Source organism: Aquila chrysaetos, chromosome 24 (genome assembly GCF_900496995.4).
Source record: "Aquila chrysaetos chrysaetos chromosome 24, bAquChr1.4, whole genome shotgun sequence".
In the NCBI taxonomy this organism is placed as follows: Eukaryota; Metazoa; Chordata; class Aves; order Accipitriformes; family Accipitridae; genus Aquila; species Aquila chrysaetos.
Window position 1 is genome coordinate 1,468,096 of NC_044027.1, and position 27,959 is coordinate 1,496,054.

The 27,959-nt window shown below is 50.1% G+C and overlaps 3 protein-coding genes across 10 annotated transcripts; 2 read left to right on the top strand and 1 right to left on the bottom strand.

Moving 5' to 3' along the window:
* The first annotated feature begins 749 nt into the window (after positions 1 to 749).
* IRF6 (interferon regulatory factor 6) lies at positions 750 to 9,429 on the top strand. Of its 2 annotated transcripts, none has more exons than XM_029999936.1 (8): positions 750 to 768; positions 5,357 to 5,533; positions 6,431 to 6,635; positions 7,074 to 7,196; positions 7,300 to 7,446; positions 7,657 to 8,049; positions 8,465 to 8,583; positions 8,898 to 9,429. In XM_029999936.1, the coding sequence occupies exons 2-8, from the start codon at positions 5,360 to 5,362 to the stop codon at positions 9,117 to 9,119; spliced, it is 1,383 nt and encodes a 460-aa protein (XP_029855796.1). In that variant the 5' UTR covers positions 750 to 768; positions 5,357 to 5,359; the 3' UTR covers positions 9,120 to 9,429. The 2 variants fall into 2 exon arrangements, with proteins under 2 accessions (XP_029855796.1, XP_029855797.1); XM_029999937.2 differs by lacking the exon at positions 750 to 768 and adding an exon at positions 1,215 to 1,324.
* A 217-nt stretch (positions 9,430 to 9,646) lies between these two features.
* C24H1orf74 (chromosome 24 C1orf74 homolog) lies at positions 9,647 to 11,124 on the top strand. The gene has a single exon (XM_030000698.2). The coding sequence runs from the start codon at positions 9,979 to 9,981 to the stop codon at positions 10,801 to 10,803; it is 825 nt and encodes a 274-aa protein (XP_029856558.1). The 5' UTR covers positions 9,647 to 9,978; the 3' UTR covers positions 10,804 to 11,124.
* A 641-nt stretch (positions 11,125 to 11,765) lies between these two features.
* Positions 11,766 to 27,930, bottom strand: TRAF3IP3 (TRAF3 interacting protein 3). 7 transcript variants are annotated; one of them, XM_041119887.1, is made up of 17 exons: positions 27,400 to 27,930; positions 27,085 to 27,291; positions 24,167 to 24,525; positions 22,767 to 22,881; positions 22,163 to 22,220; positions 21,910 to 21,934; positions 21,452 to 21,481; positions 21,082 to 21,177; positions 16,988 to 17,059; positions 16,594 to 16,734; positions 15,725 to 15,862; positions 15,327 to 15,462; positions 14,501 to 14,563; positions 14,362 to 14,421; positions 13,670 to 13,818; positions 12,193 to 12,465; positions 11,766 to 12,030 (listed from the first exon to the last, which is right to left on the bottom strand). In XM_041119887.1, the coding sequence occupies exons 3-17, from the start codon at positions 24,467 to 24,469 to the stop codon at positions 11,947 to 11,949; spliced, it is 1,743 nt and encodes a 580-aa protein (XP_040975821.1). In that variant the 5' UTR covers positions 24,470 to 24,525; positions 27,085 to 27,291; positions 27,400 to 27,930; the 3' UTR covers positions 11,766 to 11,946. The 7 variants fall into 7 exon arrangements, with proteins under 7 accessions (XP_040975821.1, XP_040975820.1, XP_029856554.1 ...); XM_041119886.1 differs by having other exon boundaries at positions 24,167 to 24,534; XM_030000694.2 differs by lacking the exon at positions 27,085 to 27,291.
* Positions 27,931 to 27,959: the final 29 nt, after the last annotated feature.

Consider the following 27,959-nt stretch of genomic DNA (forward strand, 5'->3'; position numbering starts at 1 on the left):
GAGGAGAGATCAAAGATCCCTCATACTTTGGCTGGGAGTTCAGCCCAACGTCTCTCTGTGTCTCTTCCCGGTTGCTCACCAAATTGGCCATACTGTTGCAGGTTTTTATACAGCAGGAAAAACCGACATGGTAGTAGGTATTATTACAGAAGCGGCTGTCCCTTGTTTTGCATATCAAAGATGGTCAGGTACAACTAACTGAACCCACCTAAAATCCACCATTGCAGTGCTATCCCACAAGGAAAACGTTAACCTTTGAGTGTCACCTATTGTCTTTTGCTTATTGCCAGAAAGATTTTATTATGTGCTGACAAACTCCTGCTAAGTGTTACCTCTGAGCGGCTACATCTCAGTGGTGAATGAAGCCTGAAAGATTTGTCTTGCACGTGGTACCTTGCAAGGCAAACTTTCCAAGAAAAATGCAGAAATACATTTTCTCTGTGCGTGAAGGTTTTCAAAATTTTGTGTGGTTCCAAAGTCTTGGCACAGGATTGAGCTGAGCAAGTCAGCCTTTCCAAAACCAGGATGCTGGGCTATCCGTAGTGTTCACAATGGAAAGGAGAAGGGAAATTCCCACTGTTTTTTTCTGGTTCGTTGAAACTGAATGGTGAAGTATTGTATGATCTCTTGAAACCAAGATTCACCACTGAGTCACGGTTCTCCACCTACAAAGAAAAGCAGCGAACCGGGAGGCTGGCGGAGACCGCGGTGGAAGGCTGCGGCCGGGCCAGGGGGCAGATGCTGCGGGTCCCCCCCTCGCAGCCCACGGTAGGTGTGCGGGCGGGGAAGAGGAAGGTTTTTAGGCGTTTCGGAGGAACCCGGGTGCCCGCGGCTTCGCGTTAAGGACCGCGGACTTTGTCTTTGTTCCGCGCTATGGACCGGCTGGGCGAAATACGTTTTGCACCGCGGAAAACAAAACCAAAACCCAAACCCGGAGCTTTTCCTTTTGTTTTCTCTCGTCAACACCCCACCAAAAAACAACCAAACCGACGAGAGACGCGGTAAAACGACGGGGCCGCGGAGACCCCGAGGCGGGAGGACGCGGCGCTGCCGCAGCTCCGCGGGCGCGGAGCGGATCCCCCCCCCCCGCCGTGGGCGTGGGCGTGGGCGTGGGCGGAGCGGGCGGCGGCGCGGCTGCGCCCGGCGCACCTGGGCAGGTGAGGGCGGGGCGGGGCGGGGCGGGGCTGGCGGTGAGCGTCCGCCGCGGCCGCGCTCCCCTCGCCCCGCTGCCCGGCGCCGCCCCGCCGCTGCGCCCACGCGTGGGCCCCGCGGGGCGGCCGAGAGCCCCCGCGGGCGCTGGAGCCGGTCCCCGCCCGCCGGAGGGGTAAGTTCCAGCGGCGGCGGCGGGGGGGTCGCGGTGCCCGGCGGGACCGACCCCCACCCCACCCGACTCGACCCCCGCCGCGGATCCGCCCGGCGGCTGGTGGGATCGCGGCGCGGCCCCTCGCGAAGCCCCGTTCCCGCGTGGGGCTCTTGGCCGGGGAGCGGGCTCCGTGGCGGGGTGGGGGGGGGGTGTTGGTCGGTGATGGAAGACGCGCGGGTGGCCGTGGGCAGGTTGGCGGCTCGGGGGCGGGCTGGGAAGGTGCGGGGGGGTCCGGGTCCGGGTCCGAAGGCAGCCGGGAGGGTAAAGATGTTACAGGCATTTATGTATTGCTCCTTTCCCCGTCTGCTCCCGCGGCCTGTGCTGTATTAGCCCTAGGCTACGTCTTTCAAGTTGGCGTAAACCGAGGCCTAGAGTTAGGGTGAGGGTAATATTTACCCCCCCCACCCCGTTCACCGGCAGCTGCTCTCGGACCACAGCCGTTACCACCCCCAGAACCCAAATTATCTGTAACAACTCATGCCCCTTCCAACTTAATGGGCTGTCTGGGCATGGCAGAGGGCTGAGGTTGCCAGATTGGGGCGCAGGGACTGTGGATTTTAAGAGTTAATTGTGCTCAAGGTGCGTTGCTTGCCCGGCGCAGGGCAGGGGAGCAGGGGTGGCTGCTAGAAAAGTGATGCCCACATCTCTGAAACGTGGGAACTACAGGTTCCCAGTGTTGGGAGGTGATGAAGTGTTGGACACTGAGATGAAAATTCAGCCCGTTTCTCTGTGGAAATGCTAATGTGAAGGATTGAGCCGCTTGTCTTTGAAAAAATGAATACAGATCCACAAAATACAGGATAATGTAATCAAACAAAGGTAAGGAGCGTGGAATGAGGTCTGTGGTATCGCAGCGATGAACCCAGAGAAGCCCCCTTCCTGTTTCAGAGGCTGCATGAACAGGGTGGAGCGGGAGCACTGAACACACCGAGCATGAAAGCATCTGTGCAGCAGGGCCGAGACCGGCTTCAGGTCGCGTTTTCCTGGTGTGCTGCGTGTTGTTATGCTGGCTGGCACCGCACTGGAGCCCCAAGAGTCACCACGGCTAACCGGGGCTGTCCCTGACCTTGGTCACTCGGCCGTCAGGGAAGTGGCTGCAGGATGTCTGCTCGTTCCTCAGTTTGCTTTGAGTTGTTCTTGTTGGGGCAAATGTCTCCCCTCCAAGGAAAAATGTCTGACTTAGTTAATAATAATTGGGGTGCGGGGAATTATTACGTCACTGACCAGAGATGCATTTAATGCAGCACAGGGATGTGCTAATTACCCCCCCGCACCGCCCAATTTGAGTGGGAATAAAGCAAACCGGAGGATTCCTGGGTATGTGCACTGAGGAGTCCTGAATGAGGGCCAAGCCTCCCCTGGCAAATCCAGTTAATGGCGTGAAGATGTTCGCCAAGCTCACCCTTGCAGCTCGCGGAGCGGGAGCAGCCTCTGGTGTTAGTGAACCCCACTGGATCGACGTTGAAGGTTGTAAGAGGCTGACTCACCGTCTGAGCTGAGCAATGGGATTCAAGTTGATTTGCTCTTGGTTATTGTGTCAACAAGTCATTGGTGATAAAGGGTCATAAAGCATTGTAATGTCGCGTATTGACAGATGCTGTCTGTGATCCGAGGGACAATTCAAACCTAATACGGCAGCGCCAGCACACCTTCCATGTGACCAAATGTATTTTGTTTGGGAGAGGCATGAATTTTTCTCCCTGTTGTGTGGGTTTGAATTTACTCCTGGTCTTGCAAATGTGTGTGTACGTAGTGTATGTTATTAGAAGCAGAGGGGACTGCTTGTAAAGTTAACTGTAAAAGAGATTGTGGAAGCAAGCTTTAGTTAGGATTTCTTTGTTACAATGAGAAGTCACTTTTTTCCTTTGCAAGGAAAATCGATACCTGGTTTTGGTCTCAATTTCAAGTCCAGGATTAACCTGGACTTTGTGTCTTTGCAAACATGCTACTCAAAGTTTAATTCTGATAGCATTTTTGACATAGATAACTAATACAGCTAAGTTTCAGAAGCACAAGAATAATTTTGATGATTGCTTTCTGATCCTTTGCAGCTCCTGGGAAGCAGTCTGCTAACGTGCCCAGGTACTTGACAAAGCACGTTTTCAAACTGTTATTTAGAGATGATTTGCAATTGAATCTGAACATTTTCTTTGCTTAACAGATAAAATAAGTTGTGTTCAGATTAATTTTGTGTGAACACTTGCATCTGAATGGGATCTGCAGGTGTTTGAACAAATAAAACCTGTTCCTAGCCTAGTTCTTGGATAGAATTTTTTAATCTTCTCTGTCTCTGCTACTAGACACATTTTGCAACTCCCGCAGCAGTATTCAGGGCTTATGGCAAACGTTTTACTTATCTTGTAACTGCTTTATTTATGGGACTATTTGTAATTTCTCGCATCTCTTCGAAGATTTACAAATGAATTTTGGAGATACACCTTCTAAGCAAATGTGTAGCATAAAAGTCCCCTCCCAAAATCTAAAGATACCAAATGCTGCTGCTTCTTGCCAAGGGACAGTCGTTAATTTTGTTTGTTTGGCTTCGTATCTGTTCAGCACAAGAAAAATGTTGTTGGTTGACTGCAAATGTAGTAGCAACACAGGGCTACTTAAACAACAACAGATTTGATCAGTTAACTACAGCATTGTTTTTTAAAAAAACTTAAACATTAAGTCAACATCACTCGATTTTTAGCACGAGTGCAGGCAGACTTGCAGTTCATGTCCTTCTGGATAAACATCCTGGTTATTATAGGTCAGTGATGTTTGCGAATGACTATACTGCATTCAGAGCATTCATGAAAAAGCCGTCAAATGACTTTCAGAAGAACGTCTGTCTCTGTGATAAAATGGTCCTCTCCGCTTCAGCCTGACGCTTCCACCTTTATCTCAACTGGGCTGTGGTGGGTTGACCTTGGCTGGACACCAGGTGCCCACCAAGCCGCTCCGTCGCTCCTCTCCTCAGCAGGACGAGGGGGGAGAAAATAAAGTGGGAAAAAACCCCCTCCTGCGTCAAGATAAAGGCAGTTTAATAAAGCGAAAGCAAAGGTCGTGCACGGAAGCAAAGGAAAACAAAAGATTTATTCTCTACTTCCCATCAGCAGGCGATGTCCAGCTACTTCCCGGGAAGCAGGGCTTCAGGACGCATAGCGGTTGTTCCGGAAGGCAAACGTCGTAAATAATGAATGCCCCCCGTTCCTCCTCCTTTCTCTTAGCTTTTATTGCTGAGCAGACATCATATGGTGTGGAATATTGCTTTGGTCAGTTTGGGTCGGTGTCTCCTCCCAAGCTCCTGCCCACCCCCAGCCTACTGGTGAGGGGGGAGTGTTGGAGAGACAGCCTTGATGCTGTGCCAGCACTGCGCAGCAGTAGCCAAAACACTGGTCTGTTATCAACACTTTTCTAGCTACCAATACAGAGCACAGCACTAGGAGGGCTGCTATGAGGAGAATTAACTCCCTCTCAGCCCGATCCAGCCAGATCCAATACATGGGGCAAAAGCCTCTAATTTGGTGCATATTAGTTTTTCTCCTCCTCGATGCAAGTCTGACATGACTGAAGAACAACTAGATCAGATAGGCCTCTTCGCTAAGGTGTACGTGGAGGCTTTTGAAATCCTACTGCCTGTTCTTGCTGTGGCTTGTTTGTGGCTTTATCTCCTGCGCAGCGTTTACAGCTCAGGTTTGATTGGGGCTCGCCCTCCACGCGCTCAGTTAACACAAATAACGTGCCTTCTCTGCACTGGAATATTTAATAGTGAGTTGTTGTTTTTGTAACAATTATGGTCCCCGCTTAGTGATGCGTTTGTAACTCCTCCTGGCAGAAGAGTCATCTAGCTGAATCTGAATTAGTGGTTTCAATGTGCAGTAACATAACAAACAATAGCAGTAACATGGCATAGGGTCATTTGTCATGAAATTAATTTTTTTTTAATGCATATGAGTCTCAACTAACCTTTAGCAGTTGGTCTACTATTATCCCTGTCTTTTGTAGACAATGGCATTACACCCGCGAAGAGTTCGCTTGAAGCCGTGGCTGGTAGCCCAGGTCGATAGCGGTATGTATCCTGGCCTTATCTGGCTAAACCGAGAAGCGAAGCGGTTTCAAATCCCCTGGAAGCATGCAACTCGGCACAGCCCGCAGCACGAGGAGGAGAACACCATCTTCAAGGTGAGAGAGCTCTGATATACTACGGCTCTTAAACAGAGACAAAGGGTTGAATTGTTGGCCCAGGAGCTGGACAGGCATCTCAGTAGCTGTTTCCAGGCACATTTTGTCCTATTTCTTTGACCTCAGAAAAGCCACTTTGTGCACCTGGATGCCAAGCTTGGCACTGCCTGAAACGGTGTTGAGTTCTTTAACCCTTTCTGACCACCAAAGGCCAGACAATGTCCGATTGCATGGACTCTGGAAGATTACTGCTATTTGCTTCATCTTCTTGGTTTAGGATGTGGTAGCTGGCTTGTTCTTAGCAGCAAACCATTAAATGCTGTTGCATAAATCTTAAGAGGTCCACCACAAACTTCCAGTACTCATCCCCGCTGTCCCTAATATTCTTATCCCAAGGGATTCATTACAACTCATACACTCCTTTGAGGAATTTCTGACCTCTGCCTTGGAGGGATCTTGGACTGATAGTCTGATTTTGGGGTGAGAGAGGGAGAGGGCCAGCTGGATGCCTGTGGCTGCTCTTCCACTCCATTTTAACTGAGCCCATTCCTCCTGTGCAGGGTATGGCTGTCAAAAATGACTTGATATTGAACCTAAGAGATCTAAAAAAATTCAGTGCACAGTCCTGTACAATTTATACTTTCTTAACTTGTATGAAGATGCATGTTCAGAATTGCTAATGATTTTTGGAAATTTGGATTTACAGCTTTTTTTCTCCCCCTTCTTTTAATGGGAAAAACTATTAAAGTGGGAAGTTCCATCGTTGTTATCGGAAGAGCTATAGTTAAGACTTCTGCAAGAGAAGGATTTTACAGTGAATTTGTTTGGAAGTTTGATTTCTGATAAAAGCTGCTCTGTTGAGAGGGCTGGACTGAGCACAGTGTACTTTGTCCCCAGGCATGGGCTGTGGAAACGGGAAAGTACCAGGAAGGAGTCGATGAGCCAGACCCTGCAAAGTGGAAAGCCCAGCTCCGATGTGCTCTTAACAAAAGCCGGGAATTTAATCTGATGTATGATGGCACCAAGGAGGTGCCCATGAATCCTATTAAAATTTATGAAGTGTGCGATATCCCGCAGTCCCAGGGATCAATCATTAATCCAGGTGAGGGCCTTGCTGACACAGGTCTGATTACTGAGCAGGCATTTGTCCAGTGCGAGTTCCTTTCCCTCCGCAGCATTAACTCTCAAGCTGCCTTTGTGTGCAGCAGAAAGCAGCTGCCATGCGTAAGCCCGGTTGTACTTAAACTAAGAGGACTCTGAACCATAGTGTACCTGTACTAAAGCTGTACGCAGTTGCATGTTTTCTGCTAAACAGTCCAACGTTGGCAATAGTTTGTATCCTTAGCTCTCTAGAATTATATGTTAAACTGAAAATAGTATGTTGTACAGATCAGATTTGTCCTTTTTTACTTATATTTGGAAAATACACAAATTTCCAATATTGTGCAGTGCCAACATGAAGATTACATTTATTTTTTCAAGAAATGCATTGCAGTGTTTCACACTGATTGACTACCCAAAAGAATGTGCTTGTTTGCAGGTTCCACTGGCTCAGTTCCGTGGGATGAAAAGGATAATGATCTCGATGATGAAGAGGAGGAAGAATTGAATCAATCTCAGCATGTCCCTATTCAAGAGACATTTCCATTTCTTAATATCAATGGTTGGTGGCATAGACTAATGTCTTAGTGAAGGTATTTGCTTGTAAATTGGTGCATGCTTGAAATAAAATCTTGGTTTATTGAAGAATTGTTTCTTTTTTGTAGATTCTCCAATGGCTCCAGCCAGTGCAGACAACTGCAGCCCTGAAGCTGTGTGGCCAAAGAATGAACCTCTAGATATGGAAATGCCCCCAACTGCGCTGCAGCATGACTTCTTCAGCAGCCCTGAGCTCTGGATCAGCTCTCTGCCAAGTACGTATATGGATTTGTAGCGCTTCTGTCACTGTACTTAAAAAAAAGTGTTTTGACTTTTTTCCTGTGGCTGTTTGCTTGTTAGCATGGAGACCTGTGTATAGTTTAAACATCCCTGTGACTGTAGCGTGGATTGCGTGGTGTGTCTCTACTGCTGATGCAGTACATGTAAAGGTCCAGGGAAAGCCATACTGACAGTGTCTTTCTCAGTGACAGACCTAGAAATCAAGTTTGAGTATCGAGGAAAGGAGACTGGACCGACGACGACTGTAAGCAACCCTCAGGGATGCAGACTTTTCTACGGAGAGCTGGGTCCTATGCCAGACCAGGAAGAGCTCTTTGGGCCTATTAGTTTGGAGCAAGTAAAGTTTCCAGGAACAGAGCAAATCACCAATGAAAGGCAGAAGATCTTCACAAGTCGGCTGCTGGATGTTATGGACAGGGGACTGATCCTGGAGGTCAGCGGCCATGCCATCTATGCTGTCCGGCTCTGCCAGTGCAAAGTCTACTGGTCTGGTCCCTGTGCTCCTTCCTCCACTACACCAAATTTGATCGAGAGACAAAAGAAAGTCAAACTCTTCTGCCTGGAAACATTCCTAAGCGGTAGGTAACTTCTGCTTCTGGAAAATAGCTTTGGATACTGGTCTGGGCACTTGGTGGCACTACTGGAAAGGGTGCTCTGCACTGGGGCTCAGCCTGGATGCACCAATTAGTTTGCTTGTGCGTGGAGCGTGGGTAGGGGTCACCGCTTCCCCAACTTCAGCGGACCAGGGAGCAGGTGCACATCAGAAGAAAGTGAATGTACACTCATTTAATGCTCTGAAAAACATCGGAGGGCCTTGCTTTTAAAGAATGCTCTTCTGGGTGCAAGAAATAAGCTTTACTTGTGTATGCGTAAGAGGTGGCTCTGGCAAAGGATAGTGTGTAGGTAAGACCTGGGATGACATAACGAGGTGGGATGTGGTGAGTGTTTCTAACCGAAAGAGGACAAGCCACAGCATTGTGCTTTTCTTCCTAGAGCTGATTGCCCATCAGAAAGGACAAATTGAGAAGCAGCCACCGTATGAGATCTACTTCTGTTTTGGAGAAGAATGGCCTGATGGAAAACCCAGGGAGAGGAAGCTGATTGTGGTTCAGGTAGGAGCTGAGGCCCTGAAGTGACATGTGCCAGCCTTGCTAGGGCCGGTGCGTTGGCTCTGGATCGATGCCCACGGATACCAGAGACCACCTCTTCTCTGTTGTGGTTACTGACCCCGGGAAACCCCAGTAAGGCTGGTGGGTTTTGTCACGGCAAATACAAATGCTACGTGTGCCGAATAGCATCAGTCTGTGACAACGTTTTAGGTTATTGTGGAAACCGTCGCCTGCATCCAGGGCAGGGGATTCCGGCAGAATAACAGGAATATACTGTGTGACCGTTAGGCTAAAACAACTGACTTCTTCTTAAACAGGTCATTCCAGTTGTGGCCCGGATGATCTACGAAATGTTTTCCGGTGACTTCACGCGCTCCTTTGACAGTGGCAGCGTGCGGCTCCAGATCTCTACACCCGACATCAAGGATAACATCGTGGCTCACCTGAAGCAGCTGTACCGGCTGCTGCAGAACCACCAGGAAGGGTGGCCGATGCAGACCCCCACCATGCACATGGCGCAGCCGCTCCCGGCGCAGTGACAGATGCTTTGCTTTGCCCCATGGTTTCTTACATTGTACATACAGAAAAAGTTATTTCTCAACGAGTGCCTTGCCTAAATCTGAATAAAACCTGTAAATCTGGTCATCTGATGCAATTTCAGCAGTCTATGGTGCTTTTGTTTTGGAAGTGTTCAAAACAGAGGGGATTACAGGAATACCTCTAGCCCCTTTACTGTTTCGAGCTGTTTGCTTAAGCAACTAGTATGTATAAATCACATTTTCAATTCTGTAATTTTTGTTAATCCACTATTGATACATTGTATATAAATAATTGATCATTGGGGGGGGGGGAGAAATAATCTGTGCTCTATTAAAACCACCTGGAGAATATCACCTTGTCTAGTTTGACTTTTTATCTGGTCTCTAGCTGCTGGCTGGGAGGCTGACGCTTGCTTCCAGTGTGCTTTTTTTTTATAGGTATGTATACACACACTGTACACGCATATATAGTTAAAAAAAAAAAACAAACCCGCTCGGCATGGTGTGAGGAGCCACCTGAAGCTGAAAGCACGCTCATGCTCCAGCTCTGAAGGCTGGGCGATGGGTCTCAGCTGCGTCCCCCCTCCAAGCTCTGGCTGAGGGGGATGGCAGCGGCCCGCTCCTCAACGACCTCTTCCTCGTCGATGAGGCCGCTGGCGCCTGGGCCTGCCCGGGGAAGGCTGCTCCACACAGGCCCGGGCGAGCCCGGGAAGGCCGCTGTCCCGGGCGAGCCCGGGCCTCGGCCGGGGCGGAGCGCCTGCAAAGGCCGCTCCGCCCCGGGCCACCGCCTACGCTAGCGCCGAGGCCGACCCGGAAGCGGTGGGCCCGGCTTTGGTTTCTCCTCAGCGCAAGCGCGGCCATGGCCGCGGAGGAGCCGGCGGGCAGGGCCCTGTCGGTGCCGCGGCTGGTAGCGGCGGCTCGGGAGGAGCTGGGGACCGGGGCCGGGCGGCGGCGGTGGCCGGCGGCCCGCGCCCTGCAGCTAGCCGGGGAGGTGCTGGCGGTGGCGGCGGGGCTGAAGCCGGCCCTGCTGTACGACTGCGGCGCGGCGGGCCCCGCCGAGCTGCGGCGGTACCTGGCCCGGTTAAGGGAGGCCGGGCTGGCCCCCCGCCGCCTCCATTTGCTGGGCGCCCAGGGTTCGGTTCTGCTGCTGCAGCCGGGGCTCGCCCGGCGGAGGCTGGCAGCCGTGCTGCGCGCCCGCCCGGCTCCCTTCGTGGACGTCTCGGCGGGGCGGCGCGGTCCGGCCGTCTGCGGGCCAGCGGAGGCCGAGGCCGTCAGGGGCCACCTCGCCGCCCTCCTCGCCCACCTAGGGGCTGCCGAGGCCGCCGGCTCCGGCCCCGTGTCCTCCAGCGAGGTCGTCCCCGCGGGCTGGAACCTCTGCACCGTCGTCGGGGTGCTGCTGGGCTACCCGGTGGCGTACACCTTCGCCGCGGAGGAAGGTGCCGAGAACTGCCTGGCGCTGACGCCGCTGAGGGTGTTCACGGTCCGGGCCTCCTGCCCCAGGATAAAGGACGGTCTCAGGGTCCAGATCTACTCCTTCAGCATCCCGGAGAGCCTCTGCGCGGAGCTGCAGGAGGTGCTGGGTGCCTGGTGCGAGGAGCTGAAGGAGGCCTTCAGCATGCAGAGTGACTTTGTAGATCTCTGCATTTCGAGCGAGGTCGTGTCTCTGCCAGCGGTTGCCTTGTAAAGCGCAAAGTCAGGCTTTCTGGCCTGTTTCTCGCTTGCGTCAGGGACTGAGGCGAGAGATCTGGTTCCTGTATGTGCAGCCCACTGAGGCGCTCTCAAGAGGCCCCTGAGCACCAAAGGCTGAATTTTGACAATCTCAGGGCCTGGACCTTGTGGGCCAGTTGCAAATCAAGCAGGTGTACTTCCCAGAAGACCAGTGTGTGGATGTATGCACTCACAGCTGCTCTGCAGCCTCCATCCGGACTGTGGAGTGTGCCCTGTCAAGTCAGGGTATATTTATTTGCTGCGAACAGCTGAGGATTAATAAAAAAGTTGACCAGCACAGTGTTTTGAATTTGTGAAGTTTATTGTAGGCTCCATATCCTATTTACTACTCCTGCGAGGTGGTGACACGCACTGCCTTGTAGCTGAGCCTGCGCTTGAACAAGGGGCAAGTGCTACCATCAAACCTGCACAGTGCAGCTCCAAAAGGGGCTTAAAACCCCTGTCCCTTGTCAGATTAATGTGGCGCTGGCAGTGGAGGGGAAGCAGCCGTGGCTGTGGGGACGCTTGGCCACGAGACAGGTTAGAAGAGCAGTGGGTTGAACTGGGCCTGGAGGGTGGGAGGTGGGAAAATTGCTCGGGACAGGCAGTGCACGGGGGAAGTGTGGGGGGACTGTGCTAAAAAGCCTCCCTGAGCTGGATGTCTTTGTCAGGTATCAGCAGAGATGGTCCAGGGTCGAATACCTCCCATTCAGGGAGGCAATAAAAAAAGAAAGAGAATTTTGTAGTCTTCTCAGCCGCCGGGCACGGAAACCAGGGAGGCTGGATCCCAAGGGCACGGGATGCCCCGTCCCTGCTGCTCTGGCCCTCCCGACCCCCGTGAGCCCCGGCAGCGGCGGTTGGAGTGGCTTTGTCCCTCAGCGCCGCAGGAACTGGGCAGCACAGCCTTCAGCTGAGGCAGAGTAACCGAAGCAGCCAAGGGAAGGAGCGATCTCCCAGCATTTATTGGAGCCTCGGGAGTTTGTCTGGAGTGAGACCAGCTCAGGAAATGAACCAAATAGGCAAGTACAAAACAGCAGATGGTGCACTGTGGCGAGGGTGCGTTGCTGTTGGTGAAGCAGAAGTCAGTTCCTGCAGTGAAGTCAGTCATCGAGAAGATCCTTCATGGTCTGTAACTTGTGAGGAAGATGGCTATGGCCATTGCTATCACTGCCACCAGGAGAGGGATCCAGTGACCGTGCTGTCTCTGGAAGGAGAAGCAAGCGTTACTAGGAAATTGGTGGGGAGAAGATCCTTCTCATCTCACCCCTAGCAAACCTGTCATTGATCTTTCTGCACTGCAGAAATAAACGGGGGAATTTTTCCCAGTCCGAAAGCACTGGGAGTGGGGGTGAGGAATGCCTCCCACCTTTGCCTGCTTGCTCTGGAAGTGGTTGAGCTCGTCCCGGCACTGGCGCAGCCTGGTCAGGCAGGAGCGGTACTCCTCGCTCAGGGCCTCCAGCTCCGAGCGCAGCTCCGTGCACTGCAAGCACAGCAAGGGGCCGTTAGCAGGAGGGATCCCCCCACTTTTGTACACACTGAGACTGGCAGGGCTCCCGCAGCGGCTGCAGCGCTTCGCCCCTGCACGGGCACTGCAGTGAGGGGGGATTTTCACTTCTGCTACCTGTGTGTCCATATGTACCTATAGGGGACAGAGCAGATCTCAGTGTTACTGGGAATACGGTGATAGAGGCAATGCCGGGTCCGTTACCATCCCGTGATGTGCTTGGCTTCGCTGCCATCTCTCACATCGCATGGGAGAAAGAAGCAATGGTTACTTTTATGACCGTAGAAGCGTGCAGGTCAGAAAGATGCGTAGTGCAAACTCGTGGCAGGGTTTGCCTCTCATTCTGAAATTCATTCTGCATTTCACTGACTGCGAGAGCAATTGCAGAGACCTTTAAACCCTCTGAGACATGGGACAGGTACCTTGGTTGTGCTGCACAACCCCAAAACCCAGGGAGTGCCTTTTTTCCTGAACGGCCACGCAGCAGCATGAGACCCTGCTGCCTTCCCAGTGAGCGGTACATTAGCAGCAGCTGTGGAAGGAGGCTGCCTGTGCCCGGAGGCTGCCTGTGCCCAGAGGCTGCAAGAGCCACCGCTGCGGGGGCAGCTGGCCCCCCCAGCTGTTCCCTTTTGCTGTGATTGTGCTTTACAAAACCCTTGCCCAGGTAATGCTGGGTGATGTGTGATGCTGGTGGTGCACTCACCAGCGGGGGTTAGTAGGACAAGCTCTTCTCCTGTGTGGCTCTAAGCTGTGCTTCAGTAAGTTATAAATCCTTTTTTTATAAATCTTTGCTACCTGAGTACTGCTGTAAGAACTCTGGGGCTGTTGGTTGGCAGAGGGCACAGCTTGATAGGAAAGAGCCTGTGAGAGGCCAGAAAGCTTTGAAATTTTTTGCAGCCCAGTTGTATGGGCATTGCTTTTGTTAGCAGATGCTTCCTGTTATTTGCAAGCCTCTTCTTTTCCTCCTCTCCTTCCTTTGTGCTCAGGGTTTCAGCTCTTAAAGTGTAGCTTTGGCTTTGGCTTTTCCCTGTGAGACTGTTGAGGCTCTCCTGTCTGTGAGAGCAGAAATGGGTTTGTATGGAGAGGGCTCTGCTGCTATAGCCCTGGGCGCCAGGCTGCTGGTGCCCTGCCCTTGCAAGCAGATGGTGCATTGGGTGTTTAGGTGAGGCTGGTATCAGTATAAAAATTCAACAGAGATAATCCTTACAGGAGATACCAAGCTTAGATTACTTCCAGGAACTTTGGTGCATTGTGTTGTGCTACAGCTGGAGCACTTACACCAGCAGCTCGCTCCCCAGCAGGGAACTCCATCCCAGCCATGATTCAGTGACTTCCTCACCTCATTCTCCTTTGCTGTAAGCTGGGATGTCCTTTTCTGCATCTCTTCCTTCAGACTTTCTTCTCCCTCCTCCTCAGGGTGCTCTAACAGAGCGTTTTGTTTTTCCTTGGCAGGAGTGAGAGGTGGGGTCTGCGTGGTGAAAACCTGGTCTAGAAAACAGTCAGGCTTCTGATGAGAAACAGGTCCAGGCTTTCAGTTTGCTTTAGATCTTGTTTACTCAGCGCAGTTTAAAGATAATATTTGTGTGCTATGCACACAGCAGAGGACACAGGAGCTGAGTTAGTTATCACAGGCTTGCCTCTGCCATAGGTACAAGTTAATCATCTTTAGATGAATATTTCTAAGTAGTTGCCAGAAATGGAGAGGAGGGAGAGTTAAAATGCCTTTTATTGTTTTTTTTTTTCAAGTATAGCTGTAACTGCAATTATAAACTGGAATGTATTTTGTTTGGGAAAAAAATGGCATAACCACTGAAGTAGAATTTGCAATTAAATTCATTTATTTTTTTAAAGTGTTTGCCATCATAAATACACTTATGTTTTAATGTTAACTAGCTAAATATAATAACTCGCTTTGTGCAGCTTTAAAATAATCCTTTATTCTAAAGCCATGTAGACTTCTCCCAGAGGCAGGTCTAAAGTTCCTGTGTCCAGTGAGAGGAGTGCTAGGTGGGAGTTACAAAGTTTGCTGACCTTTCCTTTGCACCGTCACCTCCTGGGTCTTCTGTTCCTTGGTCTGCTTCTGTATCAAGTCTGTGAGCATAAAAAACCACTGTTATTGTCCACAGCGGTAACGCAGGTCTCTTACTTAGCACATCTTTGTGTTACTTACTGTGCAAATGGCTGATTGTTGTCTCCAGCATTACCTTCTGATTTTGTTCTTTTTGCAATTTATCTGAAATAATGATAGAAGAAAATCACGGTTGATGTAAATCTCTGTGTATCTTTATGCAAGGATGGCAACTTTCCCTTTCTCCACATGTGTAAAGTGGCATGGATATTGTTGGCTACCCTGAACTTTCTTCTCTGAAGGGATGTGATTTTTAGCTGTTAATTGCCCTTTCAGTTTTGGCAGCTTTTTCTAGTGTGCCTTAGATTCTATTAATTTATGGTCTATTTTGAAGCTGTTCATGCGAGACCTGTTATGAAAATAGTACTGCCACCCATTTACTCTTCCTTAATTGTGTTTTAAAACAGCCACGTGAAGTACGTGTGAGTTTCCTTGCCTCTATCTGAATTGGTGCTTTAGGATGCTATTAGCACGTATTTATACGCTGGTAATATCCACCACCAGGCAGCAGCACCTCAGAGAGTGAGGGGTGCTGCCTCTCCACCCGAGTGGGCTGGCATTGCTGTGTTTGATGGGTCTGATAAGGATGCAAAAGTCCTTGTCAAAGCTGAGGACTCATCCTTGATTTTTTTTTTCAGGTCTCCCATTCCATCCTTTCTTCTAGAAAAGCCACTTGACTTCTCTGAAGCCCTTTAATCTAGTTGGAAATGACTTTAGGGGCCCTTTGGAAACCAGAAATTTCTCGGCAAGCTGAGGCGTGCAGCACATTCGGAGAGAGCGCGCCTTTAGCGTGCGTGTGTACTTGGCTTTACGGACCAGGATTTTAAGAGTATTTTCCTTATACCCTCTGTTCCCCTGCACGCCGTACCTTCGATGGCGCTGATGTGTTCTGCCTTCAGGTCGTTGTCCTCCCGCAAGGCGCTGGCTCGCTGCTGGAGCGCGGCGTGCTCGTTCTGCAGGCTGCGCAGGACCTGGCAGAGCTGCGTGTTCTGCGTGTCCGCTTGCTGGGGGCGAGAAGAACCCCGGCATCAGCCCAGCCCCGGCACCGTGCCGTGGGCAGCTGGCGAGCACGCGGCGTTGCCGGCTTTCTGGCAATGAAAGGCAGCCCCGAGCTGAGGACCGGGTTGCACAGGTGGCTGCTGTGCTTCATCAAAAGGGCTTTTTTGTTTGTTTTTTATACAGGGATCTCAACCTGGGGGCTTCCCTGCTTGCAAGTCGGAAAAGGTGAACTCCCGTGGGCGCTGTTCCTGCGGGGAACTAACGTACCTGCAGTTCGCTTTGCAAAACATGGAAGCTGTTTTCGAGCTCGGCGTGAGCTGTGGTCATCTTGGTCAATTCGGCTTTGAGCGTGGTGTAGCACTCTTTCCAGAAGGCAGCGTCCTCTCTCGTTGCTGCCAGGCTTCTCTAGGGAAGAGAGCAAGGACCCACGGGTGGGCTGGGACCCACGGCCCGGTGGGACCGTGCCAGGCTGCCCTGAATAACATCTGCAGGCTCTCGCATCGGCTGGCCTGTGCGTGGGGCTGGGGCAGAGCTGCTGCCTCCTGCACCAGGGTTATCGCAACCTGCGTGGGGCTGATGCCATCTGATGGGCAGAGCGAACACGGGCAGAGGGTTTGCTGTGGAACCTGAGTTCCCATGCTGCAGGGAGGATTTAGAAGCCTGGTAGTATTTGGGATAAGACTTACTTGTTTTTCTGAAAATACCAGATATTGTGTGGGTCAAAGCAAATTGCTACCTCTTGGGGAAAAATCTATTTTCATATAAAAGAGCAACTCCAGAAAAAGCATTTCTGGAGACCTCCTGCCCTGGATGTCTCTGTGTGTGGCTTGTTGCTCCCTGTGTGTGTGCAGAGCAGGGAATGGGATGAAGAGGTGGTGGAGGAGAAGGGATTACACTTAAAGCTGCCAAACAGCAGTATATTTCCCTAACTGTGTGCTGTTTTTAATAAGCAGATATGTGGCTCACAAAACGAGTGCAGGTTGCCACTAAGCTGCTTTGGCTATTGCCCAGTAGCTAAAAAATGGTACTTTTGCATCTTTGTTGCTAATGGTAAGCTAGCCATCACCTTTCCCTGAAATGTGGGGGCTCTTTGTCACAGACTAGATTAAAACCAAGCCAGGTGTAAAACATGTTACCTGAGAGTTTTGCAGCTGCTGTTCTGTTTGGAGTTTGTCCTCCAGCATCTTCTGAAGAGCCTCTTTTGCCTTCTGCTCATAGGTCTGCTTCTGGTCCTCCATCTCTATCAGGATCTTCTTCACACACTCCTTTGAGTAACTCTTTAAAGGAAGAATTCAAGTGGTTGACATATTCCTAATCTTGCTAAGCCTGAATATTAGCAAATCCAGAGTGTGTAAATGCTAATGCTCGTTTGCTGTGAAGCATTGCTTGGGCAAAGAGGAAAAAATGTTTTCAGATCAGTATCTAATCGGATCGCTCTAGAAACTGAGACCCGACCTAATTACATGGTTCTGTATTTTGTTTTCATGCCTTTCTTCACCCATGTTTGTTTCTCAGTGAATCAGACATTACCTGGGTGCAGGCCTGCAGCTGATTTTCAAGTGCCCTTAGTTTACACTTCAGTTTATCTTCATTCAGCTGACCCTGGGGGAAAAAACAATTGAACGGATGTGTGGAATCATGAACTAGGCAAGATGCCCCCAATGTTTTGTTAGTTTGTCTTTTGATTCACTTTCTACCTTCATCTATAATACTGTGGCTAAATTTGGTCAAAGTCTCTCCAACACTTAGAGTTCAAATAATCTTTCCCAATCTCAGAATGAATGGGATATGGGGAAAGTAAAACTTTTATGCATTGAAAACTCTCCTGAGGCAGTTCCACTGGTTACTGAGTGCAGAGCAAGGGGATTTCAGGTTAGTCTGGATGGGTCTGGCAGAAGCCTAGCTGCTGCCTGTCCCTGCATACAGCCCTGTTCCCCGGCTGATGGTTCGTCCCTGCAATGCTCCTTGCTTGAAGCTCCAGCTGGTGCTAAGGTCTTGTCTTGCTGGTTCCCTTAGGAAATAGGTTGGGTCTGCATTGCAACATCTAGCAGTTGGGCAGGGGGATAGAGGGCAACACTGATGATTCATTTTCCTTATTATAATCTCCTCTCAGTCTTAGTCAGGCTTCTTGGGTTTTGTGAAACCAGACTGCATGCAAATTCAGATAAAATTTCTAGCAAAGAGTTTATGTAGGCTGTTTTTCCACCACTGATACTGAGGACACCGGTATCCTCTCTGCTCACTGCTGTTTGAAGTCAAGCCTCTGAAAAGCAGCTTCGTGATGTTAAAGGAATAGCTGTTAGACCCAAGCAAAACCAGATTCTCTGATGTCTTAGCACTGTTAAAATTTGCACAGAAGTAAGTTTACAGTCCCAAAGACTAAATCTTCTCAGTTCGTTGTTGGTATGAAGAACTAAAGGCTCTATCCTCTTAGAAAGCAGGTGGAATTTTGAAAAGCATTTTTATATGTGAAACATTATGCCTAGTTTTCCTCTGCAGTTTATTTTGTTCTGCTATCTGCAGAGGTTCCCGTTGGAGGGTGGTGGTGTGATGGCCGTTGTGCACAGATGTAAATGACTGTGCAAAGTACAAGGCAATAGAGTGCTGGGCCCTTCCTACGCTTCAGAGCAGAAATGAGCTGGCAAACTCCTTTCATGGAGAGGCAGCTTATAAATTGGCAAAAGAACATAAGAGTATGAAGATTTCCCTAAATGGAATAAGCTGTCTGTCAGGGCTGTTACCAGAACAGCATGGCAGTGAGGGGTGAGTGAATATGTGCACATATGTGGGAGGGCATAAGAAATTATGCTTCTGACCAGAAAAGTTATGTGAGCAAATCTTGGTCAAGCCCTTGTGTTCAAGATTATCTACGTGAAAGGGGCTGTTTAAAAAAAAAAAAAACAAAAACCAACAACAAACAACCCAACAAAAAAAAACCCAACAACAACAAAAAACCCAAACAACCCCCCAAACCCAACCAAACAAAACCCTGACCCACAACTAAACAAAACAGCAGCACCCCCCCCCATAGCCACCATGGTCAGACAGTGGTGGTTTTTCCTCTCATCTGCAGAGTCTCTGGTGACACTTTTTGAATGTGACCTGGGGATCCTTGCGCTGCACCTTGCTAGAGAGCCCAAAGACACCTACCTGAAGCCAGGCAGAGGAAAGGATTAGGGCTAACATGCTCAAAATATGCCCGCTCTTGCAAATACCAGATTTGAGTCCTCTGTAGCCCTCTTCAGAGAGTCTGAGGTTACCTGAATGGGCAGCTCCAAGACTTAAACTCTTCTGCATTTCTCTACTGCTGTCATTTAAGTGCCATATAAGTATTTTAAACTCGTTTTGGCTGATAGCTGTAGTGTTTTGGGTGTCCTGTGATCCGTGAATTCTCTGATACTCCTTCCCTTAGTCATTTTAAACAGCTGGCTTAAAGCAATAATAGTAAATGCTCTTTCTGGAAGGCTTCCAGTTTGCCCAAATGTGATGCTTGTGCTAGAAACTAAGTCCACATAGTAGTAGTATTACACTGGAAATGACAAAGAGCTTAAGATCTGCAGAGCTGCAAGGTACTTCCAAAAGTCAGGCTCAACCTCAGAGGTCAGGAAGGGAAGAAAATATATTAAAGTAGCAATTTTCTTCTTTAAGAAGAGAACGGCTCAAAATTAATTACCCTTAATAATCATAACTGAGACTTACTTAGCTTCCTTCATCTGGCAGCATTTCTGAATCGGCTAAGCAAGTTTTACAACAGGTGGGGGATTTAAGGTACAGACCTGTGGTAGGAAGGGGTCTCTAACCTAGAGGTGAAATTGTGGGAGGGGGAAGGAACAAAATGCTTTATCCCTTAAGTTTAATGACATCCTCATACTCCTGCAGAGCATTCACTTGCTCCATCAAGCCAGAAGCACCCACAAACATGAGCAGCACCTCAAAAATGACTCTGTGGCTGTTTCAATAGCATTTCTTTGAAACCCCCCAAATTAGAAAGGATTAAAAAGCTGCTGCAATAAGCATTTGGTATCTCACCTGGGCCTGGAAATGGGCAACCAACCAACCATCAGTTTCCACGGCACAGTGTTATGGTGTAGGACCTGTCCATCCCTCCCTTTGCCAGCACCTCCCGGAGAAGCCCCTTGCCCCCCGCCTGCCTCCCTCCGCGCAGCTCCCGGGGGATCCCCCCCAGCGCGCGGCATCTGCCTCGTTTGCTCCGTTGGGTCCAGTGCCAGCGGCGAGTTAATTTTTAGTCTGATGAAGGGCTGAATGCAAGAGGCAGCAGCAAAGGCTCTCTTCTGTAGCAGAGATAGCAAGAAGCAAAGAGCACCCACCTGTATCTAATCTGAGGTTTCATGGCTACTTCCTGCAGAGTGTGTCAGGGTGTTTTTTCCTGCTCATATTATTTGAAGAAGCAAGTGAAGGCGGAAGTTTCTAACCACAGAACATCTAACACAAGGGTTTTTTTATACCACCTCACCCAATCACTCGCTTTTCTGTCCCAACAGAACTTTTAAACCACTTTTTTTAATGGCACAATGAACTGTAAATTAATATTTGATTTAATGACCCTATATAAAACACTTCATATGTTGCATAAAATGCATCACCTTAATTTTACTTCCTGATAGCAAAACCGAATGGGTCCTGGTTTGGTGCTGCCCAGAGGATTTTGTTTGAGCTGTGGGGAAATAGTTTGATGCAGGGCCACAATTCAGCAGTGCACCTAAGGCTAAGCAGGTGTGCCAGAGCATCGTGGTATTGGGTCCTGTGACCTGTGTTTGGGGTCCAGAATACGTCCCCAAAAGGAACCAGGGCAGTGGTGTGTTTGGAGGATGTCCCTGCAGATCCTTGCGAGGAGCAGACGGCGGCAGGGAGCTCAGCAGGAAGGCTGTGTGTGCTGGGTGGGGGGTTTTAGCTGTTGTGTTCTCAGATTAAGAAACAGCCTGTCTTGCCCCCATCCAACACAGTGTTTGCCAGCACTTGGATGCACCAGTTGGGTGCATCTAAAATTTTTATTTTGGTCAAAAAAAAAAAAAAAAAAAAAAAAAAAGGTTCAAAATATTTGAAACTTGTTTTGACTTAGGGAAGAAAACTTGGTGCAAGGTGATTATATGGGTTTATTCCAATTCTTTTCCCCACTTATATACTTCTGTTTGACTTTTTTTGAGGAAAAGTGGGAAAGGCAAGTACAAAAAAAAAAACCAACAAAAAAAAACCCACCAAAAGCTTACAGAAGAAAAGAGTTTTACACTTCCAGTTGATCTGAAAGCAAAGTACGTTTTGTAACAATCCTTTGGGGGACAAAAGGGAAAAACTTCAAGCAAAGTGACTCCCTAACTTCTGAGTTTGTGTTCAGCCCTCCCTAAAAAGAAAGGTGACAGCAAGGAAAGAGGCAGGGCAAGCAGCTACTTGCAGGCGAACGGTTCTGCACAGCGTCTTGTCTGCTAGGTGAACAGCATTGCATTTTAAACCTGTAACATCAGCACCGAAGCCAGGCAGAGCTAGAGCTTGGCTCCGAGAACGAAAGGGAGACCCGTGGGTTGCTCTTGCTTCTGCACACAAGCCCCGTCCCGCCGAGGCAATCCCCCCCAGCCCCAGCAGGAATCGCCTCCTGAGCTCTCTGGTACCTGCCAGGATTTTTCTGACGCTTGCAGCAGCGTGGAGAAAAGCTCCTGCAAAATCACCATCTTCTGCTTGAGCAGCAGCTCGCGGTGCAGGGCCTCCTGCGAGGAAGGGGAGAGCTGGTCAGAGGGACCCCCGGAGCTGGCAGGGACGACAGCCTGGGTCCCCCCTCCAGCTCAGGGTCAGGGCTTCTGCCTCTCGGGGGGGTTCAGACAGGTCTTTGAGTTCAGTGGCTTATCTGTAGGCTTTTTTGGCCACATTAAAATTGGACATGTAAAACCCCTTCATTTAATAAAAATAATAATTTAAAAAGTATTGTTGTACTTGCTGAAGACCTGCTTTCCCGGTGGGTACTTAACAACATCTGGTACCTACCTTCAGGTAGTTGGACAGCTGCACTATTTCCTGAAAGGGAAAGGGCAAATGTTTAAAAATGATAGGATTGTTTCAGTTTATAAACATTTTATGAACTGGCTACAAAATCCAAATATTTTGAAGTAAAACTGAAGTTAACAGCCTATGTCTGGGTGGAGGATGAGTGCCTGCTGGGGTTCATTTGTTTGGTTTTTCCGGGGAAGCGAAAATATTTTCTGCAGCAACTTACATCATTGGAGTTATGGTATCTTTGCCATGTACTGTATCAAATCAGGGCAGTTACTGAATGAGAACAGTAGATATCCATGGGACAGAAGTGCCTTTCTCTCCCATAGCAGCAGTGTCATCATTTTTGAAACTATAGAGATTTAGCACCAGTCAGTGTCCTGGTCAGAAGTTTTAGAAACTGATCGTGTTTGCAGGAGTTCAAGGCTAGTTATTGTCTGTGTTTTGCTTACCTTATTTAAAACTGCTATTCCACAACTAAAATAAAAAAGAAAGTGCGTTACTGAGGTGAGTGCGATGTGGGGGTCTGCAGCAGTGCCCATGGCTCTGGACACCAGCCGCTCCCCCCAGCCCAAGCAGAGCGTGGGTATTTGTGCAGCAAAAGCTTGTGCTGAGGTGAAATGCGTTTGGGCTTGGGCATCGGAGGCTGCTGCCCTGCAGGTATCTGAATTCAGAGCCCGGGGAGGGAGGGGAGGACCGGCTTACTCTGTCTGCTGGCTTGAGTCTTTCACTCCTGCACTGGGATGTGTAAGGGTCTGGGTTCCTGTGAAAGCAAAGAGAAAGGATGTGAATGATCCCCCCATCCGAGGGGGCGTGAAGTTCTTCTGTTTGGGTGTCCATCTCTGCTCGCAGGGTGGCATCGCTTCTAGGATGGAGCGCAGTTGTTTAAACAGCATCCAGTAACACAACTCAATAGGGACAAGACGCAAAGAAGAGTCCTACTCTGATGGACGGAGAAGTAGAACTTAAGTAATCCTGCAGACTGAAGTTGGCCCCCAGACCCCCGGATGATCTGGGACACTTACAGCAAAGCCGTAGGTGAGAGCGTCTGCTCAGCAGCACTGGTTGTTAAGCTGTGGGCTGGGCTGGTTTATCCCTCCACAGGAAAAATATTTTTAACACCTCCAGTCTGCAGGGGAAACTCGGACTGGGATGGTAAAACTTAGTGCAGGTGTGGGGCTGCTGGCAGGGAAGCTTGGGCTGGGGGGAGCTACTGGCTCATGTCCCAAACCACTCGATGGAGATCAGAGGTGGGAGGGAAACGCCGCGGCTGCTGTTGTGCCGGGAAACCCGAGCACCCCTCGCCTACCTTGGGTGTTCACGGAGGCACCTCGCCTGGGGACGGCTCCTGCTGAAATGCCGAGGGGGACGCTAAGGCTGAGCAGGGAGTGTGCAGGGGGAAACGTAGGGCAGCTCCACGGGTGCTGGAACGAGAGGGCAGCCCAAGTCAGCATCTCTCCAAAATGGGCTGTTAGGAATGGAGGGGAAGGGGCTGTGGCCATGTCAGGCTTTGTACCTGTGGTGACTGGGTGAAGAGCATCAAGGAGGTGCCAAGAAACCATGGCAAATCCACAAGGATCTGCTGCTTTGGCTGCAGCAGCTCCAGAGCTTAGTGGGGAAGTGGGAGAAAACCTGCTGGCTTCTTGGGGGGGGGATACAAGAACAGGACAAAGATATTCCCCCCCCTCTCTCTCTCCCCCCAGAGCATCTTGACATATTTTTTGAAAAGATGAGGACTTTGGTGGCAGGGAGCTGGGTCCTGGCTTGGGTCTCTGCTGCCATTTGGCTGCCTTGGAGCAGAGGTACCTGTTCTGCCCTGGCTTCCCCCCAGGGCTGGGGAAGCCGAGTGCTCACCCCATTGCCCCTCTGCCTGCCCCCCGCCCCCACAGCCTCCTGCCCCTTGTTACCTCTGCAAAAGCAAACAGGGGAAGGCACCCTGCATGGGCCATGTGCATGTAAATGCTTGTTCCAGATTCCTGCTGTCTGGCAGGTGATTAAACCTGGTGAGGTAGGTAATTGCACGCTCTTGTGCTGCAAAGGGAGCTTGAGGGCGTGCCTGTGTAAGTCATCTCGTGTTTGACTGTCTCTGCTCACGTAGGCTTGTGAAGCCCCTAGGATGAATTCACAACGTACCAGTGGAACTGTTCGTTTTGCACAGGATGTTAAGTTTTAGAAGGAAATCTGTTTGGCACTCAGACTGGGGTGTGTTGCTTTGCATCTTTCTATAGATGTTATTGAAGGCAGTGAGCTCTCTGGGTTACTGTTAGTCGGTCAGCACAGGGTAGGTAGTGAGTACCAGGGAGTCTCCTAATTCCTGCACCCTTCCTGCTAACAGAAAAGGTGATGGAGGGAAGCCAGGTGTCTAGAGCTCAGTTTTCAAGGGTAAAAATAATTTGTATAAGTGCAAAACTGTAATCTGGCAGCTAGGATGTGGGGTTGTGCTTGGGGGAATGGCCGAAAATCTCCGTCTGGTTCAGGGCTGGCAAAACAGGAGAGGAGCACGCCGGGAGGGACGGGACAGCATTTACCCGTGCCCGACTCTGCAGTTTGTAAGGAAATGCACGCTTTTGCCTGTGCATTCTCACTTTTGGGCTGTACTTTGATTTGGATCCCGATGCGGTTGCGATCGGTGGACAGGCTGCAGATGCTTCGGTGGGTGCTAGCTGGAGCAGGCAGAGCACTGAGCTGCGCTCGGGGGGCAGGCGTTACCTGGAGCAGGGCGAGTGGGCTCGCCTCCACCCGTGAGGAGGGCTCCGGGGGGACGCGCGCTTCGGGATCCTGTCCCGGCAGCGTCCTTCCAGCATCGCTTGCCAGGTTTCTCCTCCTCAGGAACAGCCTTTGCCGGGGGCTCTGCGACGGCTGCTCCGCTCCCCTCCCGAGGCAGCGGCAGGTCGTCACGTTGTTTCGGTGCCGGAGGTTCTCCCGCGTCTCGTGCCGCCGCTCGCACTTCTCGTCGTAGCTCTCGCTCGCGCGCCTGTGCCGCAGCCGTGCCTTCTCGGGCTGGCTGATCATGTTGGGCGCAGCTCTGCCGGTCTGTGACAGCCCCGTCCGCTCTGGGGTCCTCTGTCCTGACAACACCAAGGGAAAAGGCACAGTTTGAGTGAAAACTAATTATTTCTAGGATTAAAGGAATGTGAGGTATTGGATGCTGATTCTGGAGTCCTTGCGCAATGGATGGAAGCGGTGTTCCTAGGGAAGTCTGTTGTCCCTGAACACCATGCTGTTCTTGCCCCTCTGTTGGGTGGGTGCTGACCTGGGGGATGCCGGGAACAGAATTTCAAACAATTAACACAACCTCATGAAGCTGTCCTCGCTACCAAGTAATGGTGCTTCCACTGCTTCCTCTGGGAGAATTCCTTTCCTGATAAAATAAAATCCCTCTTATTCAAACCGATTCTTTTGTGCGTGCTGTTACAGCCCTTTAGCCAACCTAAAGAAAACAATGAAAACACAGGAAGAGCAATAGCTGCTATTTCTGCAGTAAACATATTTTAAGTGTGTGTTTCTTTTGCCAGTTGATTTTTTGATAGGGCCAAATATAGTGGTGGTGTGGTGTGCCTTACTCTCCAAGCAGCTGCATTGTGTTTCTTAGTGTTGGCTGCCTTTTCTGTGTGCACAGAGGGATCTGGAGCAGGAAGAACCTTGTGGTGTTGTAGGGGATTGGTTGGGGTTTTTTGGGTGTGTGGTGGGGCTTTTTTTTTGGTTGGTTTTTGTTTTTTTTTTTTTTTTTTTTTTCAATGGAGTGTCTGGCAGGTCTGAGCACACCCACTCTCTGAAGACCACAGCTGCGGAGTGCTGCTTTCTCTTACCTCCTGGTTGCTCCCTCCCTCCCCAGCTCTTGGTTTGGATGCTGTGTAACGCTTTGCCCTCCGCTTGTTGACCTTCGCTTCTCCTGCAGCCCCGGGTCTGCCTGTTAGCCAAGCTGTGCCTTGGTTCCTTCATTGCAAATACAAGCGTAGTGACCGATTGTTACACTTTGGGGTTAATTCATTGTTCAGCTGTGCTCAAGAACTGGGGTCACAGGCTCTCAATGGTACCAGTTTGCCTCGGGCACAAATTCTGCCTCCATTTCTGGGGACTTTGTGGCCCAAACAAGGCAGTGGCCTTGCCGAAGGAGTTGCTCCTCCATTTTGGCACTATTGCACCGTCTACGTGCGCACACAGGCTGTAGATATGAAACCTCCTCCCTCTCTGCTGACTTCTCCGCACAGTTGCGAGCCACCAGTGCAATGTTTTTTACTGGACTTTGGTCATATTGGGTGTATTGGGCCTTTGCCTCTGCAGCGGTTACAAGAGAAAGCTGAGCAACGACTACCCACAACTGCTCTTCTTCCTTTCTCCCGTCGAGCGAAAGCTGTGTCCCCCTCCTGTCCCCTCGCCCCATCGGCAGTGAAAAGGCTCGTGCACAGCCCCCGAACGTTGTTTGGAGGGTGCCCAGCCCTGGGGGGCTCAGCCTGGGAGCTGCTGTGGCCATGTCTGGTGTGGGGCTTTTCTCATTTTTATTAAATCACATTAATGTGTGTGTGGGGGAATTTTAGTGTCTGAAAATTCAAGTTAAATGTTATTCAGTGTTAAACCACCAAAACTTCATTGGTCTTATTCTGTCTCGAGCAAGTAGGAAGTTGTTGAGTCTAAATGGAAAAAAAAATGGGAACAAGTAAGCCCCATTTACACATATAATACTTCCGTGCTTTTTAGTCTGCATTAAAATCTGTTTGATAATTCCTTTTATTGTCCTTGCGCTGGCTGTGGTGTACTCAAAGCTTATTACTAGTGCTGTCTTTTCACTGTAGATCCTTCCTTTGGAAGGAAAGCGGTGCTTTTGGGGGGGTCAGCTCTTGCTCTGGGCAGGGAAGGTGCCTGCAAACCCACAGCCAGGACACTGCTCCCAGTGCTGAGCCCGCGTGGGATGGGGGCTTCGAGAGCCCTGAAGTATGGCACTTGCTTGTGTGCTTTTATTCATTTTTATTGGAATAGTCTCTCCTTTGAATAGCTTCTGAAGTGTCTGTAATTTTAGCTTAAATTTACTGAAGGATCCCAACAGTATTTCACTATTCAGGTGTTTCAGATTGTGATACGCTTACAGCTGGAGGAGTCTGGGGTATAAAAGGCCGAGCCGGTTATTCCCTTGCAGCTTTCACGTCCGTACCATAACAATCCCACTGTGCTCACCCTGGGCCTTTCCTCTTGGTGCACACCTGCTTTCCTTGGCCCAGGAGGCAAGGCAAGGTCTGGCCAACAGCTTCACACCGAGAAATGCAAGTTGGGTGTACACCGACACCCCGCAATGTGCTCCCTTGAAGCTGGGTACGAACTCCGTAGCTGGGACAAAGTGAGTATCTACAGCCAAACTTCTCTGAACTCTTCAGGACACTTTAAAAGCCTTTTTTGGCTAATTTTGCTTAATTTTAGAAATGGCCCAATTGCACATTCAGTACAGACCTGGGATGTCCTGCTAGGTCCCAGCCCTTCCCGTCAGGAATAGCTCAGCCCCTCTCCCACCTGCCCTCGGGCTGCCCAGCCTGTCACAGTGCATCCCAAGAGCAGCTCTTATAACAGCCTCAGTTAACCAAAAATGTGCTTTAAAGCAAGGTAAAGCTTAAAGAAATACACAGTCCATTACTCACCCCAAGCTGAGCAAACTGTTGAGGCCTTCTTGACAAGCTAATACTCTATTTCCTCTTTCTGTTACCCCAAATTACCCTCTCTAATTAACAAACATGTCCTTTCTCTTTGCTTTCCAAGCTGTTACACTTCTCGCTTCAAGGGAAACCAAAAAAAAAAAAGTCTTCTTGCTGGTTCATGTTACAGCCTCCCAGTGTCAATCATGTAGACTGAAAGTGGGGTGAAAAAAGAGGAAAAAAGGTGCACACCGCTGCCTTTAGCACGGCAGCCTCCGCTCCCCTCCATCCCTCGCTGGCCCCAGCGCTGCGGGCACTTACCTGGCCCGAGGGGTCCCGTCCTACCCCTCGACCGCTGCGGAGGAGCGGGGTGAGCGGGGGGTTATTGGGCGCGAACACGCTCCAGCTGCCATCTTTGTGCCAACCACCTCATTTTGCTGCTCTTACTCTTTTTCTCGCTCTGTAAAACAGGAAATGTTGCAGCCGCAGCCGAGCCCCGGTTCCTGTCTCTGCTCGCAGCCTGGCTCGCGGGGGGGATTTGGGTTATCTTGGGCCCCCAAAGTCTCCAGCTTCTCTCTAAGCAGAGCTAGCAACTATCTTTTGGGCCATCTCCCTTTATCGGTGTCTGACACACGGAGGTTGAGTGCTGGTTCATGGAGCTGGCTGTGGCACTCTGTGACCGAGTCTCCCTGAGCTGCTTTGGGGTAGAGAAATCCAGACTTAGGGAAGTACAGTAATGCTATTATTTTAAGGCTTCTTGCAGATTAGAAAGGAAAAAAAGTGTGTATCGGCAGCTGAGGAGAGGTCACGAATGGCAGAAATTCATTAAGGTCTTTAGAGAAGTGAAAGCTGCATTAATGCAAATCATGGAGGGAGTTCGG

Coding starts and splice junctions, on each gene's coding strand:
- TRAF3IP3 (XM_030000694.2), bottom strand. CDS start 24,469: ATGATCAGCCAGCCCGAGAAGGCACGGCTGCGGCACAGGCGCGCGAGC. Junction 14,422..14,500: donor AACAATCAGCCATTTGCACA/GTAAGTAACACA, acceptor TTATGCTCACAG/ACTTGATACAGAAGCAGACC. Junction 12,031..12,192: donor TCCAGAGCAAGCAGGCAAAG/GTGGGAGGCATT, acceptor TTCTCCTTCCAG/AGACAGCACGGTCACTGGAT.
- IRF6 (XM_029999936.1), top strand. CDS start 5,360: ATGGCATTACACCCGCGAAGAGTTCGCTTGAAGCCGTGGCTGGTAGCC. Junction 5,534..6,430: donor AGGAGAACACCATCTTCAAG/GTGAGAGAGCTC, acceptor CTTTGTCCCCAG/GCATGGGCTGTGGAAACGGG. Junction 8,584..8,897: donor GGAAGCTGATTGTGGTTCAG/GTAGGAGCTGAG, acceptor CTTCTTAAACAG/GTCATTCCAGTTGTGGCCCG.
- C24H1orf74 (XM_030000698.2), top strand. CDS start 9,979: ATGGCCGCGGAGGAGCCGGCGGGCAGGGCCCTGTCGGTGCCGCGGCTG.